Source organism: Danio rerio, chromosome 13 (assembly GCF_052040795.2).
Source record: "Danio rerio strain M-AB ecotype USA chromosome 13, GRCz13ab, whole genome shotgun sequence".
Taxonomy (NCBI): Eukaryota; Metazoa; Chordata; class Actinopteri; order Cypriniformes; family Danionidae; genus Danio; species Danio rerio.
Window position 1 is genome coordinate 35,804,297 of NC_141033.1, and position 24,043 is coordinate 35,828,339.

General features: G+C 36.9%; 1 protein-coding gene across 2 annotated transcripts in view; it reads right to left on the bottom strand.

Annotated features, from left to right (window-relative positions):
* Positions 1 to 20,492, bottom strand: part of trip11 (thyroid hormone receptor interactor 11) — a 33,608-nt gene extending 13,116 nt beyond the window's left edge. The window contains exons 1-16 of one of the 2 annotated variants that reach the window (XM_087277322.1): positions 19,951 to 20,492; positions 13,475 to 13,551; positions 12,996 to 13,106; positions 12,594 to 12,899; positions 12,209 to 12,280; positions 10,979 to 11,144; positions 10,541 to 10,876; positions 10,374 to 10,414; positions 10,043 to 10,141; positions 9,673 to 9,879; positions 6,847 to 9,576; positions 5,068 to 5,349; positions 3,194 to 3,334; positions 2,890 to 3,083; positions 307 to 470; positions 32 to 135 (exon numbers count right to left, since the gene is read on the bottom strand). In XM_087277322.1, the coding sequence (XP_087133448.1) occupies positions 32 to 135; positions 307 to 470; positions 2,890 to 3,083; positions 3,194 to 3,334; positions 5,068 to 5,349; positions 6,847 to 9,576; positions 9,673 to 9,879; positions 10,043 to 10,141; positions 10,374 to 10,414; positions 10,541 to 10,876; positions 10,979 to 11,144; positions 12,209 to 12,280; positions 12,594 to 12,899; positions 12,996 to 13,106; positions 13,475 to 13,551; positions 19,951 to 20,089 (5,169 nt within the window). In that variant the 5' untranslated portion in view covers positions 20,090 to 20,492. Of the gene's footprint in view, positions 1 to 31; positions 136 to 306; positions 471 to 2,889; positions 3,084 to 3,193; positions 3,335 to 5,067; positions 5,350 to 6,846; positions 9,577 to 9,672; positions 9,880 to 10,042; positions 10,142 to 10,373; positions 10,415 to 10,540; positions 10,880 to 10,978; positions 11,145 to 12,208; positions 12,281 to 12,593; positions 12,900 to 12,995; positions 13,107 to 13,474; positions 13,552 to 19,950 lie in introns of both variants that reach the window. The other variant, NM_001278703.1, reaches the window with a different exon arrangement.
* Positions 20,493 to 24,043: the final 3,551 nt, after the last annotated feature.

The following is a 24,043-nucleotide window of genomic DNA, read 5'->3' on the forward strand; positions in this document are numbered from 1 at the left end:
GAGCTTAGTGTACATGACTGTTTAAACTGACTCGAAGAGCAGCCGCAATTTCTTCAAGACTTTCTGCTTTATTTCTCCACTCCATTTTCTCTCTCTTGTGTTTTTCCAGTTCTGCTGAGTACATGGCTTTTTCTTCTGTAAAGACATATACACATGTCAGTTTTACTCAAGATTTATTGCAGATTTCCATTTTAATTAAAAAATCTTATAATCAGAATTTGTAATATCTTTAATGTTCATTATTCTGTACAAAATATTTTGTTTATATAAAATACACTAAACTGAACAGCAAAACACAGGTCTTGCCTTGTTGGAACTGCTCTAGCACCATCTGCAGGTTAGAGAGTGACACTGCATACTGGTTGACCTGATCTTGAGAAGCTCGGAGCTGAATAAGAGCTTCATCTCTCTGTCTGACAGCACCGTTCAGCTGCTCCTGAAGAGACTCCACCTGAAAGCTTGCCTGTTGACTGAAACACACACAGTTTGAGACATTAGTGAAGCTGAACCAATGCAACAGTCTACATTTGTTTACGTAAAGTCCAAAGTATACTTCAGTTTTAAACAGCTTTTAAAAATATACACCAATTAATTAGCGACACCAGAAAAACGCTTGTGCACCAGATTACTATTGTCATACTGGAATCTGAGTTTATTCTGAAATAGTGAGCAACAACAATGTCTTTGAAGTCATTTACACTTGAGTTGAAGCAGGGGTGGCATAATGGGAAAGTTTAGATGATTCCAAAAGCCTTGTTCATTAATAATGTATAGTTGTGTAGTATGAGAGTAATTATGAAACAAACATTGCTACTTTTTTTTACACCTTTACATACACTTGTCATTTTATATATCCGCATTCACTATTTGTGTCTATTTTTTTAAATTCATTTATATTTATCTGTTTTTGTCCTGTCTCTGTCATCCTGTTGCACTGTAGAAGCTTCTGTCACAAAAACTAATTTCTTGTATGTGTGATTATACCTGGCAATAAAGCTCTTTCTAATACCGATTCTGATTGAAGGCAAAATAATTAGCTCTCCAGCAGAATTGTAACTCTTTTAAAAGTGCTGATTAATGCAGAAGATTTTTTTCCAATACATTTTTCAGCCATTTGTTTTGTAACTAACTGCTAACAGCTCATTTATTTTGTCTTTGCCACGATGACATAACATATTTTAAAAAGATGCTAGTATTCAGCTTAAAGTGCAATTCTAAGGTTTATATAGATTGATCAGGTTAAATAGGAAGGTTAATTAGGCAAATTACTGAATAACAGTGATTTGTTCTGTAATCCAGCCCTGGGGTTTTCAAACTTTTAGGATACACATCCCCCCAAGTTTTTCAAATTTCACTCGCGCCCTCCAGGCACCCCTCCCTCGACCCAAAATTATAATGCATGTGCAAACATCATTCACATATTACATATTGCGTCTAAAGTGTGTAGTATTAATTACATTGAAACATAAATATATAGCTTGCCTGGTTCAGTGTGATGGCTGAGCCTGTTTCTGTAAGGACAACATGCTAATCTGTGGTTAGATTCCTGACACTACTAGCCATAAATCATCTTCCACTGTCAATAAGTGTGAGCCATAGCGTACATGCAAAAAATGTTAAGTATTAAGACAATACTTTGATTAAAAGTGTGCCATATAAACGGCGATATTTGATTACCTTAATTCGTCTAAAGTCATAACTGAACTAAACAGAAATGGAATTAAGACATGAGTTTGCATATGTTATTGGCATTATTGAAGTAAACACCGCAATCCAACTATTACCATGATGTAGGACATTTTGCCGAAAAGATCTACACACACAAGATCAATAAACACAGCTGTCAGTAAAGGATTGCACACGCATGCACGCACACACAATGAAATGCAGAGGTTTTTTTTTCTGCTTTCCATTCGGCTTTCCATTAAAACAACACTCCTCCACCAATCTTTACTTTATATTCGCATCTAATACCCCAGTTTGTCACAGGGGCGTGAATGAAATGTTCATGAGAGAAAGTGAAACTTGAAACGAACTGCAGTAAAGTCGAAAAACTAAAGATGAAACACCCAAAATCACATGAGCCTCTGCAGGAAACGCAAATAGCCTGGTGACGCAACATTCATAAAGCACTTCACGTAACACCTTAATTATATTACTGTCTTATTAAGGCAAATAACTAGTCAGTAGTGTCTTCAAAGTAAGTGAAAGATCCATTTTTTTGTAAGACAGCTCACCGGTTTGACGGGTTTTCACCTTCAATCATTTTATAAAACACGTGCTCCATTTTATTTGTATATATTTTACTGGAACGCATTAACTCTACAGGTGCCTGTAGGTTAGCTGTGGAGCAAACATTAATCATATTCCCTTTAGTGGACGCATAAAAATAGTCATCATAATTTACTTGAGTGCACGACTCAATGTCTCGCAACCCCCTTAAAAGGGGCTGGCGCACCCCTCCCCTCCCACAGTTTGAAAACCCCTGATCTAGCCAATTGAAGAGGAAAAATCTTAAGTGAGCTATTAATATTGATACTTAAATTATTATTATTTTTATTACAATTTAGTTTTTTCCAACTAAACTAAAAGAAATAAGAAAACAAACATAAACGAAATACTGTGAAAATGTCCTTGCTCATTTAAACAAAGAATATTTGAAAAATAATAAAGATTTCACAGGAGGGCTAATAATAATGTAAATGTACACTTTTGGCTTCAGAGGTTTTGCAGCAGACCAGAGTATGTGTGGTATCACATATGTTAATTATAATAACAATAATAATAATCATTATAATAACAATACAAAAATTTGGAAAAATAAAAAAGACTAGTGACGGGAAGGGGTTTGGACCAAGCAATTGCATCCTCAGACTAAAAGAGACTTACCTTGCACTCTCCACGGCATTAGAGGACGACGTGAGCCGCTCGTCCAGCAGCGTTACTCTGCGTCTCAGCTCTGCCTCTCTGTCCTGAGCTGATAAAGCCTCCCGTGTGTATGAATCCTCAATCTCTAACAGGTGATTGCGCAATCTCTCCACCTCCTGCTTCAGCCGCTGCTCTTTATCGCGAGTATGCTGGAGCTACAGGCAGACAGGAGAACATGAATAAACAGTAATTCCACTATTGCAATTCTTATAAGATGTGATGATTAATAACAAACAGTAACAATAACAAACACAGCCTTTTCTACCTCGCTCTGCAGTGCAGATGTCTCCATTTGTTTCTGTTTGAGGGCCATCATCACTTGATCTCTTTCTTGCTGAAACAACACTGCCTTCTCCTGCATGGACCGAACTTCATTTAACAACTGGTTCAGCTCACCAGATTTACCCTACAGTACAGACAAAAGCGCGACAGGTCAGTTTCACAACATATATAAAACACAGCGTTTATTCCATCATTATAAAAATGCACTCTTTACAGTATTAAGTATGTTGGGAATGCGAAATAAAATACTTATTAATAATAATAATAATAACAACAACAACTCAAAACAACATTCAGAATTCTCTTTTGTACATTAAACATTAATTTATTTGGTCAAAATAAGTGTAACAAGTGTAAAACTGAAACATTACAAGTATAAATGTTTTCTATTGTGTTTGAAAATCCAATTGATTCCTTTGAGGATGTTAAAGATGCATTTTAATAGCTATTATTTAAGTCCTTAGTGTCACATAATCCTTTTTCCCTAGAGTTCATTGATTAATTTGTTTGAAAATGTTTAGTTATTTTTATAGAGTGACACAAATATTGGTTTAAAGGGTCACGAAACACCAAAACACATTTTTTGAGCTGTTGACAGTCGTATATGTGTCCCACACTGCTAAAAACACTATTAGGACACCTATATTTCACTAAAAAGTGTAAATTGGTTGTTTTTGCTTTATTTCAAGCAAATTCGTACTTCCGGTTTGAAACGAATTTTTGAAGCTGCGTCACGGTCATGACATAATAGCGCTGTATTCCAGCGTGCAGACTGGGCGTCTGTGCCAGAGTGAGTCTTATTACGTCTTACAGTGTGATGCATTAATGCATGAGTAAGGCTTGGTTCAAACCAATCAGCGCGCTCTATTGTGCAACTTCATTAATATTCATTAGTGTCACCGTGTTTACGCCCCAGAGACGCCACGTTGTGTTGGCAAAACAAGCGTGAAGTGTTGCTTTTATAGTTTGCTGCCATTAAGTTTGTTTTCATTTTCTCTCTGTGAGAGCTCATCTGGAGTCACGTGTGGATTACAGTGTACGCGACGCTCGACAACAATAACTTACGTGTCTAAGGAGGAACATTGTTTACCTGAGAGCTGTTCTCATCTGCAAACGCTGAAATCCGGATTCGCTTGTAACGTTAGTCTTCTCTTCATAATGACGCGGCTCTAGTTGCTGGTGATTGTCCTGTCTCTACAGATTTGGTAAGTGAGCGACCAGTGCTCTTTGTTTATTCAGTTTGTTCGTATCGAATTAAGTTAACTATTGCACTGAGTGCAAACATAGCACCGCATTTTGTGACCGGAATAACACACGCGGCTTTCTGACGCTACCTGCCGTGTGCATCTAAGTTTCCGGGAAATGCAGAGTTTTTTTTCTCTCATTCGCCGTGCGGTATCAAACATTGCATGAAAAATACACGCTTAGAGCAGATCCTCGAATCAAATATCTCGTTTGTCGGGAGGGACATTAATGAATTCCCTGAATGAAAGAGCCAAACTGCAGTTAAAGTCCAACATTTAACAATTTGGCAAATAATTCGACTACAGATGTCCATGTAGGTTAAACACCATCACTTTATCATGTGTGTGTATTTTGACTGAAACTCACGCGTGCCCACATAGACACTCCCACACCATCCCACTTTAGTTCCTCCGACACTCCCCCCTAAACAGAGCTGGACACGCCCACTTTTCTGACTTTTTCCAAAGTAGAGGTGTGAAAACACCCTGCTGAAACGAGGGGGTTTCATGGCCCTTTAATATCTGTCCTATGACAGGAATTCTTAAAAAAAATGTATTACTGATAATTTACCTTAATATTCTAACACTCAAACAAACCAAGAATCAGACATACCTGCTCTTTATCTTTCAACATCTTCTCCATGGCAGTGGCCTTCTCATTCACAGCACTGAACTGAAACTCTCTTTCCCGAAGCAACAGTGACACCTGCATGTTGGTCTCCTGCAGAGCACGAAACTCTGTCTCTTTCTCACGAGCTTTGGATGCAATCGCTTCATTCTCATCCTTCAGTTTCTTCACATCCAACTCCAGGATCAGCGCACGTTCCTTCAGGTTTGTCACAGCCTGCTTCAAAACTTCATTGTCGTTCTCACGGTTGCGTAAAGTCTCACTCACCTGGGGAGTGTACAGAAAAACCTCATGATCAACACCTTTGCAATCTACATTCAATCTACCTTCAATGTCTTTTAAATCTGGAGAGAGTTTGTATATTTGCACGCACATGCGTGTATGAAGTTATGTATGAAGGATTCTTGAAATGATTTTAGAATAATGTTGGTTTATTAATTAAAACCTTGTATACATATCATGATATGATATGCATATTTATACAACAGTTTAGTCTGGTTCTTGAATCTGATTGGCTGATAGCAGCACGTTATTCTGCAAATAACAGCACTTGTCCAGCCTCTTAACCCTTCACCCTTGTGCAATACTCGGCCCACATACAGCAACAAGCAGAGGACAGTCTATAGTTTGACAATTATTGCTGCTGTTGGACAACATACTGTACTTTTGAACCTTTTTAAGTCGAGAATGTAGTTGTTTAGATTGCAACTAAGCAGTTTATTTATAAGGATAGTGCCTATTTTAAATATTTATAATATCGGAGCATTGGATTCAGTGTATCGTCCGCCATCAGCCTGAGCAAATCCAAGAAAGTGATGATTGACTTTCCGCCACAAAATGGTGACAGAGACCACATAATAAGTCCTTAGGGGAGAAAACAGCATTTACTTAGTGTAAATTTCAAACTACAACAGAACAAATCATTATACATCAGGTGGGTGACATTCTAAGTCGATCTCTCTCTTGTATTTTGTAGTGCTGTATTTATACCACAGAATCTGGTAGTGTTTGCTTTGCTCTGGCTTTTTTTGGGTTAATTATTGTGAAATCCTGATTGCAACAGAGAAATACCAGGAAATCTCTGTAGACTGATGGCATTTCATGCCGTTTAGCTTGATAATCTTAAAATGTGAGCAAAAAAATCACCTGTTTTGTCATCACTTTGGTCATTACGCAGGAGAATGATTCAAAAGCTAGCTCTAAAGTGATGTTGGTAAAGTAGCAATGGTTTGGTAAAGTAGCAATGGTTTCTGCTGTTCTGACTGTCAGCAAATAGCTTAGATCTTAGTGATTCTATGATCTTTGCTGTCAGCTGCAGATGTGAATGAGTGGTAAAAGAAAGTTGTTCCTCATACAAAAGGGTTTTTGAGACTCTGTGTTTGATTTTCTTTCTTATACACACAATTATGCCGTCGAACAGTTTTACAAATACAATATCACTCTTGTAGTATTGCGATGTGGCTGTATCTCGTAATGGGTGGCGGCACTAACGCACGCCTTCCACCAGTGTCGATATACAGCCACATCTGTATCAATATTACTCTTGTAATATTGCTCATATATGAAGTTTGTGTGTACCGTTGTGTAATATTATTGCCGTCCTTTTAACCATATTATTGTCCATTTTATCAGTTTACACAATAAAATAACTGATAAACTGATAATAACTTTATAAACACCAACCTGTCCGGGGACTAGGGATGAAAACTAGCATTTTGACACAATGCAGCTTAGGTATTGTTGTGTATTGTCCTTCTACATTACCTGCCCGAGCTGGTCCCCTTTAGTCTTAATGAGTAGATCTTTCTCTCTGAGGGAACGCTGCAAAGATTCTTGCTTCTCTCTAGCTTGCTTGAGCTCCTCTGCATGGCTTCTCTGCTCACTTTCAGACAGAGATGCAGAATTTGACAAGCGATGATTGTTTTCCTGCAAAGTTCTTATCATGCTCTCTTTCTCTGCTAAAGTTCTCTGCAATGCCTGCATATCCTGATGTATATGGTCATCTTGGGCTGAAGGTGCTGCCCCCCTCAGGTTTGAAGGGGCAAGAGCCTGGCTAGGAACCATGGCAGACAATTCTGGAGATTGCTTGACACTGCCAAGCTTCCCGAGGAGAACGTCTTTGGTACTGGTCAGCTGGCTGATGGTCTGCTGCACCTGTGCCAGCTCTTGACTCAACAATCCAAGCTTTTTCTCTTTCTGCTCATAGCTCTGAATAAGCCTGGCATAATCCACAGATAGCTTCGAGCTTGAGTCACTGTCGGCAGAAACCTGCCCCTGCAGCTTGAGCAGCTCCTCATGCAGCTGTGCAGATTCATGCTGCATGTTCCTCACGGTCGTGATCACCTGCTGCTTCCACTCCTCCATCTTTTTAACTTGCTGTTTGAGAGTGTCACGTTCCTGTAGGAGCTCCTCAAACTGGTTGCTGCTAACACCTCCAGAGCCACCACTCACAGGATCACTGCAGCCAGATGTTTGGAGGACAGAAACCAGGGTCTGGCATTTCTGTGTCAAGGCATCGATCTCGATGTCTTTCTCACGGATAATGCGGGAGAGGTTCTGAATGGTCTCTCGAAACATCTCTTGACTCCCTGAAGGGTCGCTCATGGTGGAGAGCCGCTGGTTTTCTTGCTGAAGCTTTAACAGGGCTGCCTCCTTGGCAGCAACTATGTCCATAATGCGATGGTAGTCTGAGCGCAGCTGACTGTTCTCTCTGGTCTTCTCATTGAGTACAGCCAGCACCTGTTCCCGTTCCACCGCATACGCCTGCAGCTGCTGCTGAAGGAACACCACATCTTGACCATGGCCTCCAGACACTCGAGCATGAAGCGCTTGGATTTCTAGATCCTTCTGGCGCACCATCTGTGAGAGTTTTCCCAGCTCATTTTGAGATACTACAAGTTGGTCCAGCTGCTTGGTTAGACAGAGGTTCTTTTCATTGAGCTGGTTAATTTCAGTCTCCTTCTCCTTGATGCCTTTCACAAGTTTCTCAATTTCCACCTTTGACAGGTCATGTTTCTCATTACCGTTTTCACCATTCAGAGACTGGGTCTTATCTTCCTGTAGAATTTCCACGGACTGTATTTGACTTCGTCCTTGTGTGCTTAGGCCCTCTACTTCTGACTGAAGCCGGGCAATCTCTTCATCTTTAGCACTGATGAGTCTTTCGTAATTGAGTGCGCTTTGCTCGTTTCTTGACCGTGCTTGCTCTAGTTCACTTTGAAGGGAGCGTTGAGACTGCAGGGCTGTTGTCTGTTGTTCTTCAGAAAGTCTCCTCAGAGCTTGGACCTCTTCTTTGAGTTGATCTCTGGCAGCTTTGAGCTGGGCGACCTCATTCTCAAGCTCTGTGATGATATCCAGTGTCCGTGGCTCTGACATTAACTGTGGTCTGCTCTGCTGGTCCCTCAGACGGTCAATCTCTTCTTTCAAATGGCTGTTTTCTTCCTTCATGGCTCCAAGCTGTTTGTCTTTCTCTTCCACTGACTTTCTGAGAGAGTCACACTCTTGACTTGCTCTCAAGATACGGGTCTCCAACTCTTGTTGTGTTTCCACAGCTTGAGTTTTTAGGGTTTCTGCAAAAGCATCCTTCTCCTGGAGAAGCTCAGTGAGTTGATTTTGGCCAGCCACTGTTATGTCCAACATCTCGCTGGTGTCTTTTTGGTCTGAGATCATCTGCTCTATTTCACGCCTAAGCTCTGAAATTGTGAGATCCTTTTCTTGATTGAGTTTCACCATTCGCTCATGTTCGGTCTGCAGTGCAGAAGCATCCATGGAACGTGCTCTGGTCAGTTCATCAATAGTTTGTTGATATTGTTTAGCCTGATCTGACAGTCGCTTCTCAGTCTGACTTAGCTCAGATTCTAGCTGGCTCTTTTCTAATTTCAAGGCCTCAATACGGGTGTCTTTCTCGAGAGACATCCTGCTTAGAGAAGCTTGACATTCTTGGATATGCCTTTCCAAGCTGTCCGTCTTTTCTAAAGTCCGAGTCCTTTCTTCTGTCAACTTTCTATTATCAATTTTCAATTCAAAGTCTTCTGAAACGGCCCTCTCGTAAGAGACCTTCACTTCTGCCAACTCTGCTTTTAAGTCATGGATGTCTTTATCCCGTGCCTCAAGTATTTTCCTGTGCACTTCTAACTCATTCCTCTGCTCCCCTGTATGGCTTAACTCCTCATGAAGTGCAGTAAGTTCTGTCTCTCTCTGCTGAAGCGCTCTCTTGAGCTCAGAGGACTCCTGCCGCAACTCTTTGCCCAGATCCTGGGACTTGCACAACTTTTCCCTCAACTCCTTTACTGTAGCTTCGAGCTGCTGCTTTGCCATGTGCAGTTCATTTAGGGAGAAGGCACTTTGACTTAGTTTCTCTACATGGGCTTCCAGTTCCAGTTGAAGAGACTGTCTCTGGTCAAGTAAGGAATTGAGGTCTGACTGAAGACGAGCTTTTTCGGCCTCAGTCTGGGTTTTTTGCAGGGACAGCTGGTCCTTCACTGCAATAACATGCTACAAAAAGAAAACAAAGTAAACATACAGTATACTAATTTCAATCCAACAGATTCAATTACTAATAAACATGTAAACATGGCTTAAAATGTGTACCTGTGTGGCCTCCTGGTTCTGTTTGTCCAGTTCTTCCAGTTCAGCAGTAAGTGTCTCTATATCAAGATGTGCTTGCTTTAGAGCTTCCTCTCGTTGGTCAAGCTGGCTCTTTAGGTCTGAAACTTCCAGTGACAGCTCTCCAACACTCTCTGGCTCTCCAGACCGGTGTCTCTCCTCAACCAGGGCTATTCTATCAAGTAACACAAGCTAAGGAAAAAAATTTAACAAACAGTATGATAGGTATACCAGTTAAGCACATTTACACCCTTTTCAAGATAACAATTAACTACTGATTTGACACAAGCATTTTTTAAAACAAATTAAAAAATACATGTTGTTGAATATTAAAACTTCATTAACATATACAAACCTTCTCTTTTTCCACCTCTTCCTTCTCTTTCCTGAGGGTATCAATAATGGTGTTAAGCTCCAGGATGTCAGCATGTTCTACTTCTTCCATAGGACCACTCTGAATGAGGTGTAAAAAAACGACAACATTATGACCCTTATGCTATATTACTATATTACTATATTATTAATTTAAAGAGTAGGGTCAGATCTATTTGATGAGGTGAACATTGCAGATTAAAAATTGAGTTGCTGAATTTAGCATATTTACATGAAAGCTTTATATTTAAAATCGCAAGCATGTTTAAGTCTAAACTGTGCTGATTTGTGCTCTTTTTTTGTTGTAAATTTACCTCACTGAAACTCTTCAGTCTAGCAACCTCTTTCTCCGCACCTTATAAATATAATACAAAATTATAAAAAGTTAAAATCAGACATTAGTTTATGAATGTACCACATAATGTGATATATCAAACATGGAGTTCTAATGATTATATAACATTTCTTGAGATCACTATACCTGCAAGGGCTTTTTTTAGGACTTGTATTTCATTATCATGCTGGGCTTTCAACATTGACTTCCCCTCCTGTTCCTGAACCCGAGCCTGAAGTTCATTCACAGATTTCTGAAGCCGACTGTAATTCTGCAACAGTTCTGCATTTTCTGCTGTTGCCTCCTCTTTCTCCCTCTCTAACTTGGTCTTATGATGCTCCGCCTCCTCTAAGGTGGCCAATAGCTCTCTGTGCTGTTTGCGCTGAAGCTCCGCCTCCTCCTGTAAAGAACGTATAGTCGATTCCAGCTCCTGAAGTTTAATGGAGTCCTGCATTGTGGATGATTTTTGGACAGCATTACCACCTTCTGAAGAAAAGTCAGAAAAACAGTGTTACACTCAAACAAATCAAATCAAATGGAAAGCTAATTTCTCTAAATTTATTATGCATAAATGCTATTAATCACCACTTTGAAGCTGCTCCTCAAGCTCTTCAATTCTCTCCTCATACTCTGCCAGCTCCTGTCTGTGCCTTTTGGAGATGTCAGACATTTTCTGCCTCTGGGCATCCTGCAATGCTGCCAGTTCGTGCTGGTGCTCATCCACCTCCCGTGCCATTTTGTCTCTCAGCTCCTGATAGGGTAAGAAAATCAACGTTAAAAACAAAAACTGATTCCAAGCACTAATCAACAAGATGGGGCAGACAAAATCTGTTAATTTTTTCCAATTCTGCTCACACTTTGTAAAAAAATATGTGGATTTAAGCAGATTGATTTTGAAAGTATTGGACAGGGGTCACCAAACTTGTTCCTGAAGGGCTGGTGTCCAGCAGAGTTTAGCTGCAAGCCAAATTAAACACATCTGAACAAGCTAATCAATAGCTGCATCACAAATAGCACACTATACACCATGTACTTATGCAGTTACACACTTAACACCATAGTATATGTACGTAGTGTCATCCCAAAGCGGAAATTCAAACCGTTTCGATGTTTGACTGTTGCCAAATTAGTGAAATAAATGACCAAACTACCAAATAATACCTGCCACGAGTATAACCGCATTCACCATCAGGAGGAATTCTCTCATAGGAGAATTTAGCTTTCACAATCCAAAATAAAAAAAGTAATTCAAGGTAAGTGCCTGATAGCTCCGCCTCTTCCATTAAATAAGCAAAGCAGCAGCCGTTGAGTGCATAAAGTGTTCGTCATTCCACTCTTTACTGGTTGAATAAGTGCATCATCCAAATATTTAAAGTGTGAATGCACTACTTACACTATTTATGTTACAAAATGGCATAGAATAGTGCATAAATATGCAATATGGAACGCACCTAAGGTCTTTCTAGGTATACTTGAAAATTCCAGTCAAGTTGGAGCTAAACTCTGCAGGGACAACGACCCTCCAGGATTGAGATTGGTGACCCATGGTATTGGAGCTGAAAACCTAACAATTTATTTAAGGTTTAAAATCAAATCCAATTAGAACCACTTGTTTGGTAAACAAAGCTACAGTAAGTGTCTCATATAATACATCCATTAAATATAGAACAAATATTACTTTACAAATTGCAACATAACTTTTATGCAACTGATCTAAATATTTTAATATTAATTATTACTATCATTACTGAAATCAATATAAAATTAAATAAATATACAGCTACTACTCTTTGTAACATTTCAGAGGCTTTTTACCTTGATAATTCTTTGCATTTTCAAAACTTCACCCTGGTCTCCGTTTCCATCAGCTCCTGGCAGCTTGGACACCTGATTAATTAAAATAAAAAGTCTCATACTAGTTCAACGGAAACACCATTGCCTACACTTTATTTTAAGTTACAAACCATAAACTACCAGTTTTGCTTAAAAAACTCCTAACTTGCTGCTTGTTAATAGTTATTAAAATATTAGATGGGTTTAAGTATTGGGTAGGATTAGAATGTAGATTAAGATCATGCAGAATACTTACTTTATTAGTACAATTAAACAACCAATATGGTGAGAATTGGTGCTTAAACTAAAGTGTTACCACACAATACATATTTCAAAAACTGTTTTGAAGGTATACATGTAAAGTGACCTGAGCAACCCTCCTCCAATGAGAAACATCTGCCTCTAAACGATGCACTTCATTGGAAAGACGGTTAATTTCCTGCTGTGACCACAGGACATCACTGAGATCCACCTCGTCACTATGAAAGCCTTGATGGACAGCAGAGGATTGGTGCAGAAAGGAAGACGAAGTAGTGGTAGTAGCAGCAGTGGTGACAGGAAGCACAGCTGCATCATGGGAGGATGAGTTGATCGCAGTCTGAGTCCGCTGTTGGAGTTTCTGCACCTCCTCCTGCAGACCACTCTGACGGGCCTTGAGGTGACTGATCTCCACCTTCACAGCAACAAAACACACACAATAACATCACTATCATTCTAAATGGTTCTCCTTTCTCATTTAATAAAAAGATAAAGATTCAGTTCAGAAAACCTCTTTCTGCTGCAGGAGTGTTCTGTATTCCACTGACTGCTGTTTGACCTGAATCTCAGCCGCTTCTAGCTTCTCCTCTAGCTCTGAGTTTATTCTTCGCAAGCGATCGTACTAAACCACACACACAGACAAAAGCATTAATGCACTGACAAAATATTTTAAAATAGAAATATAAAAAAGTCTTCATTTTAAAAAACACAAAACATTAGCTCTCATTAGTATTTGTAGAGCAGTGGTTCCCAATCCCCTTCCCAATTTGCACATTTTGCAATTCTCTTTTATTTTATACACAAGGATCACTTTATGAATCTGTTACAAACTGATGATCTGAATCAGGTGTGTTAACTTAAAAAAAGACATACAAAATGAAAAGGGTAGAGGGTCCTGAAGACTGGAATTGGGAACCATTGTTGCAGAGTACAAAAACACGAGCAAGAATTAGCATCAGACTAGACTTGTTTTAATGCATAATAAATCACCTCAGATCTTTGTGCAGTATATGAAGATTCCAGTTCATGCAATCTAGAGTTGGACACCTGCAGCTCAGAGGCAGCATCTGCAAGGAAAGACATGCTGAGTTGGTGGCATTTAATAAATTTATGGTTTCTGAAACAGCCAGTTTAGATCTGTACATGTAGTTCTATTAGACAGCAAGTTAATTAAATTGAGACTATGGTGAGATCTATAGTTTTCTGAACTGCCCGATATTTCAAATGAAAAATGGCACACTCGTTATTATAAAACCTCAATAAATCAAAAGATGAGGTGAATTTTCCTGTCAAGTGAATAATGAGGAGATTTGCACTATTAAATCCATTTAAAGACTTCAAATCATCATTTAATGTCCTGATTTTGCAGCACATATGAAGTCGATCGTTGAGTGACTGTCCCTTTAGAAACAAACATTCCAGAGGATCAAGTTCAGTTTTTTTTTTTGTTTTTTTTTATAAATCACAGCTGCTGCACAGCCACAGAGTTACATGTTTATATCCAACAAGATCACTTGAAATAAACATAGATGTAGATTTCTAAAGAATAACACCAGAAGAGCAATAATAATAAAAAGTGTGTACAAAATAATTAAAAAGAAATTAAGAGAGAAATTAAGACATCAAGGACCACAATGGAAAAAAAGTTGTTTCTTTAAAACGTTGTGTTATTGCTGATGCTGACGGACTGAGTGTATTCACTACTTTCTATAAGTAGGGAGTCAGGAAAGAAAGAAGGAAGGAAAGAAAAAAATAATGTAAGAAAGAAAGAAGGTAAGAAAGAAATAAGTAAGGTAAGAAAAAATAAAGTAAGAAAGAAAGAAGGTAAAAAAGAAAGAAAGACAGAAAGAAAGAAAGAAAGAAAGAAAGAAAGAAAGAAAGAAAGAAAGAAAAAAAGAAAGAAAGAAAGAAAGAAAGAAAGAGAAAGAAAGAAAGCAATGTGAAATTGAGCGAATAAATGCCACCAAACTGAACAGGAAATGCCTGACAAATTAACAGAGCCTTATAACAAAAGTTTTCTGTTGAGCTTATGATAGCAGGTCGATCAAATGCTTTTTGTTTAGTCATGGCTGAAAACAACACACTTCTGCCGTGTGCATTTTTCTGTGTGCTCATTAAATTGAATTCTGCATGCTCACAATTTTTCTTTCCATAAACAACAAAATGCTTAAATGATCCAATCAAGAGATTAATCTTGCAGATGCAACGTTTTTGCATAACGTTATTTAGACAACAAGGACCCGTATGTTTTGTCTGTGTAGCCAGACTATGGCATATTCTGTCTCTAGACACAATTTTATTTATGTATTCTATTATTCAACATTAATAACCAAAGGCAATAATCAAAATAATTCTTTACTTTATCCATATGCTGCAACCTCATGCGTTCTGTATCATGTGTTCTGCTGTAAATAGGCATTATTTACATAGAAATTGTTATTGTTAGTAATTGCAGCAATATCCCTGGATATCAATTGAAGGGATAGGTATTTGGGAAGTTAATTTCTTTTAGAAAATCTGATTTCTGACCCTGTTTCAGGCTGGCCCACTGACCAAAATGTATAAAACAAAGCATTCTCTGGTCTCAATTCCACTGTTCTAATTCAATTGCGTGCACATAAGACAAACTTATTAAAGTAACTTTTTAACTTAACAGGCATCAAATTTAATCTAAAGCTTACCAAACTCCAGCATACATTTGGACATTGAGGAACTCATTACTTTCTACACGTGCTAAGACCATATTAAATTGCCTTTACAGGGCTCAACAATAAGGACTGCCCAATGGCCCGGGGCCAGCGTGTGAGATGCTCGGGACAGTAGACAGGATCGTTACTGGCCCTATCAGGCCACTGCTGCCTTATCACTAAAGTTCAATTTGTCTGTGACTATTTGTCAATTTTATGCAAATAGAATCTTAAAATCGAGAAACTGTTTGTGTTTTCAAGCCTTCAAATGCTACCTTCTCAGCTCCTCTTATCTGATTGGATATTGTGAGCACGTTATTTTTTTCCGTATCAACCAGTTCAACAGAGAGACAGCAACATGGCGGCAACATTAAATGATGATGCTAAAGAAAAACATTTGTTTCTAACGTCTTGGAAGCAGACGTTTACGAGGGTACACCACGACTAAAAAAAATGAAGTGATGTTTTGTACAGTGTGCCGTCAGATTGGCACGTCAGTCATCTTTTGTTTAAAAACACATTTTGCTTATTATTCTTTTATTAACATTTTTTAAATATTTAAATTCTATATTTACAAACATTGACACATTTTGTTCAAACTTTTGGCTAAGAAATAGCTATTAACTTCTTTTTTTGTTGGGGCCAGTTAAAATATTTACAGGACAAGTAAAAATCGGAACCACTGGTCTGATTGGGCCAGTAGAAAAATTCTTAGCGTTGAACGCTGCTTTATTATTTGGATAACCTACTTGAAGTATCAGGGAACTAAGCATAGATGTAGAACACAATTCTTATGGCTGACTGTATACATTTTATGGGGTTTGAACTAGAAACTATTTTAGGTCACATACAAAATGCATGATACTTGATATAACGCAGCATAAATGGTGAAGAAGTCACATTAGTAGCCCTTAGTGACTCTACCTAAGCAGTTTGTTCTTGCTCAAGGACACATTAGAAGTAGGGGGTCTCTGAGGTTGTGTGGGACAGGACAAACCCACAGCAGGTGTCACATCTGCCACTTTCAGGCAGCCAAACATTTAAAAGCCAAAGATGAGATATAACATTTTGGTGTCTGCATCAATATTAATTTACAAAAGGTGATGTTATATATATTGTAATTAGCATATTAAATGTAAGTTAATTTTATGTTAAAAAATATGGATGAAATAATGAATTATCACTGTGAATAAAACATTTATGTAAAAGGAAAACTTTATATTTATTCTGACATGCACTTCATAGTTTGATGAACATGTTTGCTTACTAATTACACAGGACACATTTAATTGTTTTAAATTTGAAAACTCAGATTTTATGACACCTATTATTCTGATGCTTGAAACCCCTTCATTTCTGACAAACTTAGTTAGAGCCAAAAAAAATAAATTAATAAATAAAAATAAAAATGTCATTACCAAAAAAAAAAAAAATGATGGAACACAGCAGATAATGACATCCATAACAGAAACCTCAAATATACTATAGTTAATGTCTTGGGCTTTCTACATTCTTCAAATTATCTTCTTTTGTGTCCAAAAAAACTCACGTGGAGGATGAGTAAATAAAATGTCATTTTTAGGTGAACTATCCCTTAATGAAACAAGTTGCAGAAAGCACAACTAATGAATTGGTAGAACTGATGAATTATATCAATAATAATAATAAACAAACTGAATTAATGCTTCCATTTGACCTAACGTTGAATAACATTTTATATAGGTGCCACACTGCCATCTGGATAAAATATATTTAGAATTTTTTAGTAAGTCCATATTATTTAGACCTAATAACAGGCAGGTCAGTTGATCGGGAGGCATGACATATTGACTCAAGGTCGGTCTGCTTTGCTGGAAGCTGCTGATCAAAGTTCTCAGTGTGTGTTGTCTATGTCCACTCCTCCATCGGTCAAAAAGACATTTACTTATGACATTAGCAATGTTATTGTTGGGAAACGTTATTTTTCCACAGATCCAAATGTAAAGAAGGCAAAAAGAACTTTATTATAAAGCCTTCATTCACAAATGGAACAACTTAAATCAATTCAGCGTTTTCTGTATTTAAGGGACACTTCGCCTAAAAATGAAAATACAATCACTATTTACTCACCCTCAAGTGGTGGCAAACCCTTATGAGTTTCTTTCTACTGTTTAACACAAAAGAAAGCTGAAAACCTGTAACCACTCAAATACATAGAAGGAAAAACAAATACTATATAAGTCACTGGTTACAGGTTTTCAGCTTCCTTCAAAATATCTTTTTTTTTTGTTTAAAAGAAGAAAGAAACTTACAAAAGTTTGAAACGTGAATGGTAATTAAATGGTTACAGACTTTTCATTTTTAGGTGAAATATCCCTTTAAATTCATCTACCTAAAATCAACGTCAGAATGGAAAGTTTGAAAACAAACCCAAACCTCTCACTCTGTTTTACTACAATGACTTCAGTCTAATATATAATCACATTGCAGCACCAAATGGCATTTGCATAAAGAATGAAGAGTGAAATCTTAATGTGACAGTTCATCCAAAAAAGAAAACCATTTCTCATTCTGACTCCCTCTTGCTACAAATTTATTAAACTTGCTTATTTAATAATAAAAAAGACAGTGCTGAATGCTGTATTTTTCACTTTCACTGCAATTACAGTGAGGCCAAAAATTTCAATTCACTATTGTTGTTGATCTCAGGCCTTTCTTATAAATGGTTTCCTTTAGCAAAGAAAACTAAATAAGGTTCTTAACTGAAATAATGAACCTTGTTGATCCATAAAATGTAAGCCAATTGTCACCAGCAAAATTACACCAAGGTTAAAATAGTGCCCATGGCTCCTACTTATACACTGAGGTCTTGTGAAATGATGCAAGAAACTGAAGATCTTTTACAACATTATTAGTAACTGCAACTCAAATCTCAGCTTACAATCCTGCATGTATTTAAAAAGCTGAAACACAAGCTCTGATGAAAATTGAGGAACCCAGTCAAGTAATGAGATGATTAAAAATCTAAATATATAACTTTTCAGTTATACATTTTACAGTTCATTTAAGACTAGATTATACCTTCTTTATTCATACTGCTGCGAATAGGACACTTGAGCTCACCCTGCTTCAGATAATTATTTTTTTTATCTTCAAAATTTATTTGTTTTTGACTATTGATTTGCTTTTAATGAATCACTAAAGGAAAAACTGTACATAAGCACGCACATCCCTCTTAACTGGGTACTCAGCCAAAAAACGCAAAAGGTGCAAATGAAATATTCAAAGGCGGCAACACCAAAGCTCCAAAAATAGAGTCTGTCTGATGAAGAGCCGTGTGGCTCGAAATGTTACATGCTTTGTGTCTGCTTTTTTAACATAATAAATTTGTATTTTTGGAGCTTCGGTGTTGCCACCTTTGATGAATAATGAATCACAAAAGGCCCACATTTTAGCTAAAATCTTCTTTAATATACTGCTAAAGAAAAAAAGCAATCTTGGATAGCCTAAAGGTGAGCAAATTAAAGGACTTATTCACCCAAAAAATGACAAATCTTTCAGTAATTACTCACTCTGATGTTGTTCCAATCCCCAGAAACTTTTGTTTATCTTCAGAACACAAATTAAAATATTTTAGATGAAATCTGAAAGCTCCCTTATACTTCACAGAGAGGAAGATTTCCCAAGACATTCAGAGTCCACAAAAGGAACCAAAAACACTGCACAAACATTCCATGTGACTTCAATATGAGGAGTCCCATAATGAAAAGGGTAAACTTTCACCTAGATGGCCTAACCTACTGGAGCTTTGTATGGTTACAGTTGAAGGAAAATGAAATATTTTGCAATGTTTTTCGTTCCTTTTCTGGACTTGAACATTGTGGGATACATTGAGGTAAAGTTGGTTTATATATTCATAGTGGGACCTTCTCCCTAATAATATTGTTTCAAAAAACAATAATTATTTGCTAATTCTAAATAGGAAAATTATATTAGCAGCCATTGAATATCAAAGTACAACATGGATCACAGTCAATTAAACAGTGCTAATGTTGTTTTACAGTCAAACTTAAATGCGATTTTAAAATATTCAAACTAGTTTGGTAAACAATATAGGGACCGTTAAATGAACATGTGCAAATATAAAAGCAACTTTAACTCAATGTGGGCTCCATACTGTCTACGGAGGATGAGAGAGCTTTCGAGTTTCATCTCAAATATCTAAATTTGTGCTCTGAAGATGAACGAAGATCTCAGGGATATTGAAATAACATGACAGTGAGTAATTAATACCAGAATATTAAGTTTTGGGTGAACCATCTTTAACAGACTTTTTTGTGATGAACAATCCCTTGAACGTCCCCTTTTGTGCTCATAAGAAGAAATGCAGTCATTCAGGTATAAATTTAAATAAGTGTTAAGATGTAAACAATGATCCTTTTTCATTTCTGGGTGTGCATGTTCCTGCTTTTTTTGTTTTTGTTGTTGACAAGATTCCAAAGTAAACAAAATCCAATATTCAAGCACCAAGATATCTTAACAGTCACACAAAAACAATGACCGGACTCACTGTGAGATTAGCTATCTAGCATCACTGCACTGACAGTACTCATAAACTAATCAACTCCAACACACATCTCTCACATTCAGTACTCTAGCTCACTATATACAGAGATAAGAAATATATAGTCAAACATATTTTTTTTGTTTTGTTTTTAATGACACTTAATAAACAGAACAAATGACCTTACAAAAAGATTTAAAAGACCATATGAGAGGACATGTGATTTGTCAACTCACCTCCCACTTCCTCGGCGCTTTCCAGCAGAATATCTTTGGTAAAATTAGAGATCTGTCCAGTAAATGAAGACAAGCTTCCCCCGACCTGACCCAAACTCTGACCCAGGCCAGAGCCCAGCCCTCCCAGCCAGGACGACATGACAAACCGGATCTAACCCTAAATCACCGACCAGGGCCTTTCAGAAACACATATAATCCATTGGCAGCACAGATCCTCATGTATTAAAGCTAACGTATAATAAATAGCGTTCACGTTGGTTTGTTTTTAACATACGTGACAGTCATTTATCAGCGGCGGATCAGGATTCCAGCTGGTTCAAAACTTCATGACATAAACAAAGACAAAACACCGGACTAAACGCGTTAAATCCAAGCGAGAAACGTCGAGCTGGTCGCCGGGTTATATCCACATATGCTCGGGCAAGTTCGTGATGCGGGTTTGTTTAGGGTCGCAGTGTTTTTCAGGTGGTTAAAGTGCCAACTCGACCGCGGCCATCACAGCCGGACTGATCATCCGTCAGAGGGGACGTGGACAGCACAGAGGGATTGTGGGACGGTGGAGGACCAACATAATCCTGCGCACGATTCTCGCGCTTCCACAGCGACGCCACTGGAAAGAATGAACACTGCAGTCATGTGATAAAACAAAACACTCTCCAACTATTTTCAGGCCAACTTTTGTATATAATATGGTCATACACTGTATTATACACAAAAGAGGAGAAGGCGGAGAATGATGGGGATGAGGTAGAGACGGTCATTTCTAATTTAATGTAAAATTTAGTTTGTTTGTTTTTATTGATAAGCTACAAAAAGCGAACTCAAAGCAAATGTTTCAATGAAATGTTCTAAATCAGAGGTGCCCAAAGTAGGCCCAAGTAGGGCCTGCGGGCTAAAGTTGACCTATGGTAACCTTTGGTTTTGCCTGCCATCCCATCTGAAATGAGGAGAAAATTACGGGGAGTTTCGAATTTAATAACCTTTTGTTTCATGGTTTAATCGAGGAGCTACAAAAAAGCCAACTAAATGTAAACGTTGTATTTAAATGTTGTAAACGAATCCGACTTTTAAAATGTAAATACTGCCACTTGACAGATGCACAAAACATCAGCGAGCAAATTAAAGCAAAGGCAGGAGTAGCTGGACTAGTGTATTCAGCATTGATCTCCATTGTGTTATAAGTGGGATTGTTTGTTTTTACTAAAATAAGTTCATTATAAAACGTAAAAAATATATACTGCATCATTATTTATGATTTCAAGCAACATTTTTAAGTTATTTTTAAATAATACGGTAATAAATGAAAAATTATCCATGCAAAATTTAATGTAAACCGATTTGTCATATTTAACTTCAACCCACAGCTCTCAATTAAGTTTGGTTTTTGGCCCTTTATAAGAAAAAGTTTGGGCACCCCTGTTTTACATTATGTACCAAATATTATTTTTATTGTAACATATCATAATTTATTATTGTAATGATTTTTATTATTATTATTATTTTGAAATAACTAAGGAAATTACCAATGAAGTTTAAAGTAATACAGTATGTACTTAAAAAAAACTTGAAAAATCAACTTTAAAAGTTAAGGCATCAAACTTCAGGACATTTGTTGAGTTGACTCAACTTTCAGGCCAATTACTGCACTTGTCTCAATTTGAGTAAACTCAAAAATGTCCCGAAGTTTGTTGCCTTAAAATCTTAAGCTGAGTCAACTTTTGTTTTTCACATTGTGTTTACCTTCAGTCCACGGCTCTCAATGATATTTGGCTTTTGACACTTCATAAGAAAAAGTTTGTGCACCCCTGCCATAGACATTATTTCTGAGACTCCATATATGGCGGAGTGTCAAATGCGGCAATATTAAAATATGACAAATTAATATATTTATCAAATTAGGTAACATACATTGCATTCAAAAAGTCAAAATGCCAGATATATTGTTTTTAAATGAATAAATACATTTAAATAAAGGAACAGGTCACCCAATAAAGGCAAATTAACTCACTATTTATTTTCTCACCCTCAAATTAGTTTCTTTTTTCAGAAGAACACAAAAGACTTTGAAGAAAGCGGAAAACTACTAACCATCTACTTCCCTAAACAAAACCTATGAAAGTCGATAGTTACAGGTTTTTTTTAGCTTTCTTCAAAATTCTCTCTTTTGAACTCTTTTGAGTTCAACAGAAGAAAGAAACTCAGAGGTAAGATAAGCATGAGTAAATAATGGCAGAACTTTACATTTTAGATTAACTCTCCCTTTGAAAAATGCAATAGAAGTAACGTTAAAAATTAAATACATATGGACTTTCTGAACTTTCCCTTCATTAAAGAAAGTTAACAAAATATTAAGCACCACAGCTGTTTTTAACATTGATAGTAACTAAAAATATTTCTTGAACACCAAAAAAACATTTTAGAGAATCATTTCAGAAGGTTCATGTGACACTGCAAATCAGAGTATTGTATGTTGAATATTAATGTTCTTTTTAAAAAAAAATTACAATAAAGTTTTTTTTTTGTATTTTTGATCAAATAAATGCACCCTCAGTAGGCATTAAAGTACCCACATATTTTAAACAGTAGTTTAATAATTTAATAGATATTTTCTTTAATCTCTACAAAATTCACAAAAAACAGCAGCAAAAATAAAGATTTTGTCAGTGTTCATATTTATTCATAGAATATTAAATTATGGTAAAATAATATATTTATCAAATTATGAGACACACATTACATTCAATGCAATGTAAAAGTCAAAAGGCCAGATATATTATTTAAAAATAAATAAATACTTTAAAATAAAGAAATCGTTTGTCTGCGCCAATAGCCTAGTGGTTAAGTGTGGCGACATATGGCACAATGGTGCATACGGCAACACAAGTACGATTCCCAGCTCTAGCTTCCGTGCCGATCCTTCCCCTCTCTCTGCTCCCAATGCTTTCCTATCTTTCCTCCACTGTCCTATCTAATAAAGGTGAAAAACCCCTAAAAAATAAAGAAATTGTTCAACCAAAAATTACAATTTACCCAGTATTTACTTACCCTCAAGTGTTCCAAACCTTTAAGAGTTTCTTTCTTCTGTTTAACGAAAGTAGATATTTTAAAGAAAGCTGAAAACCGGTCACTACTGACATCCACAAAAACAAAAATTATGGTAGTCGATTCACAGGTTTCCACCTTCTTCAATATATCTTTTGTCTTCAACAGCAGAAAGAAACTTAAACAGGTAAGTTAAGCATGAGTAAATAATAGCAGAACTTTACAATTTGGATGAACTCTCCCTTTAAGAATGCATTAGAAGTGACACTAAAAATAAAAATAAATTAACTACATACCAACCTTCAAACCTTTCTCTTCGTTAAAGAATATTTCAGCAAAATATTATGCACCACAGTTGTTTTTAACATTGATAGTAATAAAATATATTTCTTAAACAGCAAATTAACATGTTAGAGAATCATTTCAGCGGGATCATGTGACACTGGTCAAATAAATGCATCCTCAGTAAGCACGAGACATTTAAAAACCCACATCATTTGAACAGTATTATATTGATACATACAAATATATACATTTTTGTGTCATTTTTAAACATTTAATTTTGATAGGTGTCACTTTTAAATATTTCAAATTTGTTATTTATTTGAACACTTTCTATTTTACCCATTATATACCTCATCTGGTGTCCTACAAAACGTCACAAAAACCAGCAGAGAGAATGAAAATTATGTCTGTGTTAATATTTATTCAGATAAATCCGCTTTTCAGTGTAAGGAATACAATCTGTTATTTGCTGTAACAAAAATAATCATGATTACATCCGCATGAAATGGAGATGAATAAAAGAAAAGGAGAACTCTTAAACCGATTAAAACCACACCTTTAAATTACACCTTAAATATTTCTCTTCATGTCACTCTCTTCACTCGCAATAAACTTTTAGCTTTCAGACACATACGAGCCAAGACAGACAAAGATGCAGTGGATTAAGAAGAAACGCATGAGAAACAGCGTAACAAATGAGAGAGAAAAGGAGAAAACCACCCAGCAGCATGTCTGTGCAAATTGTAGATGAATGCATATTGAGCCA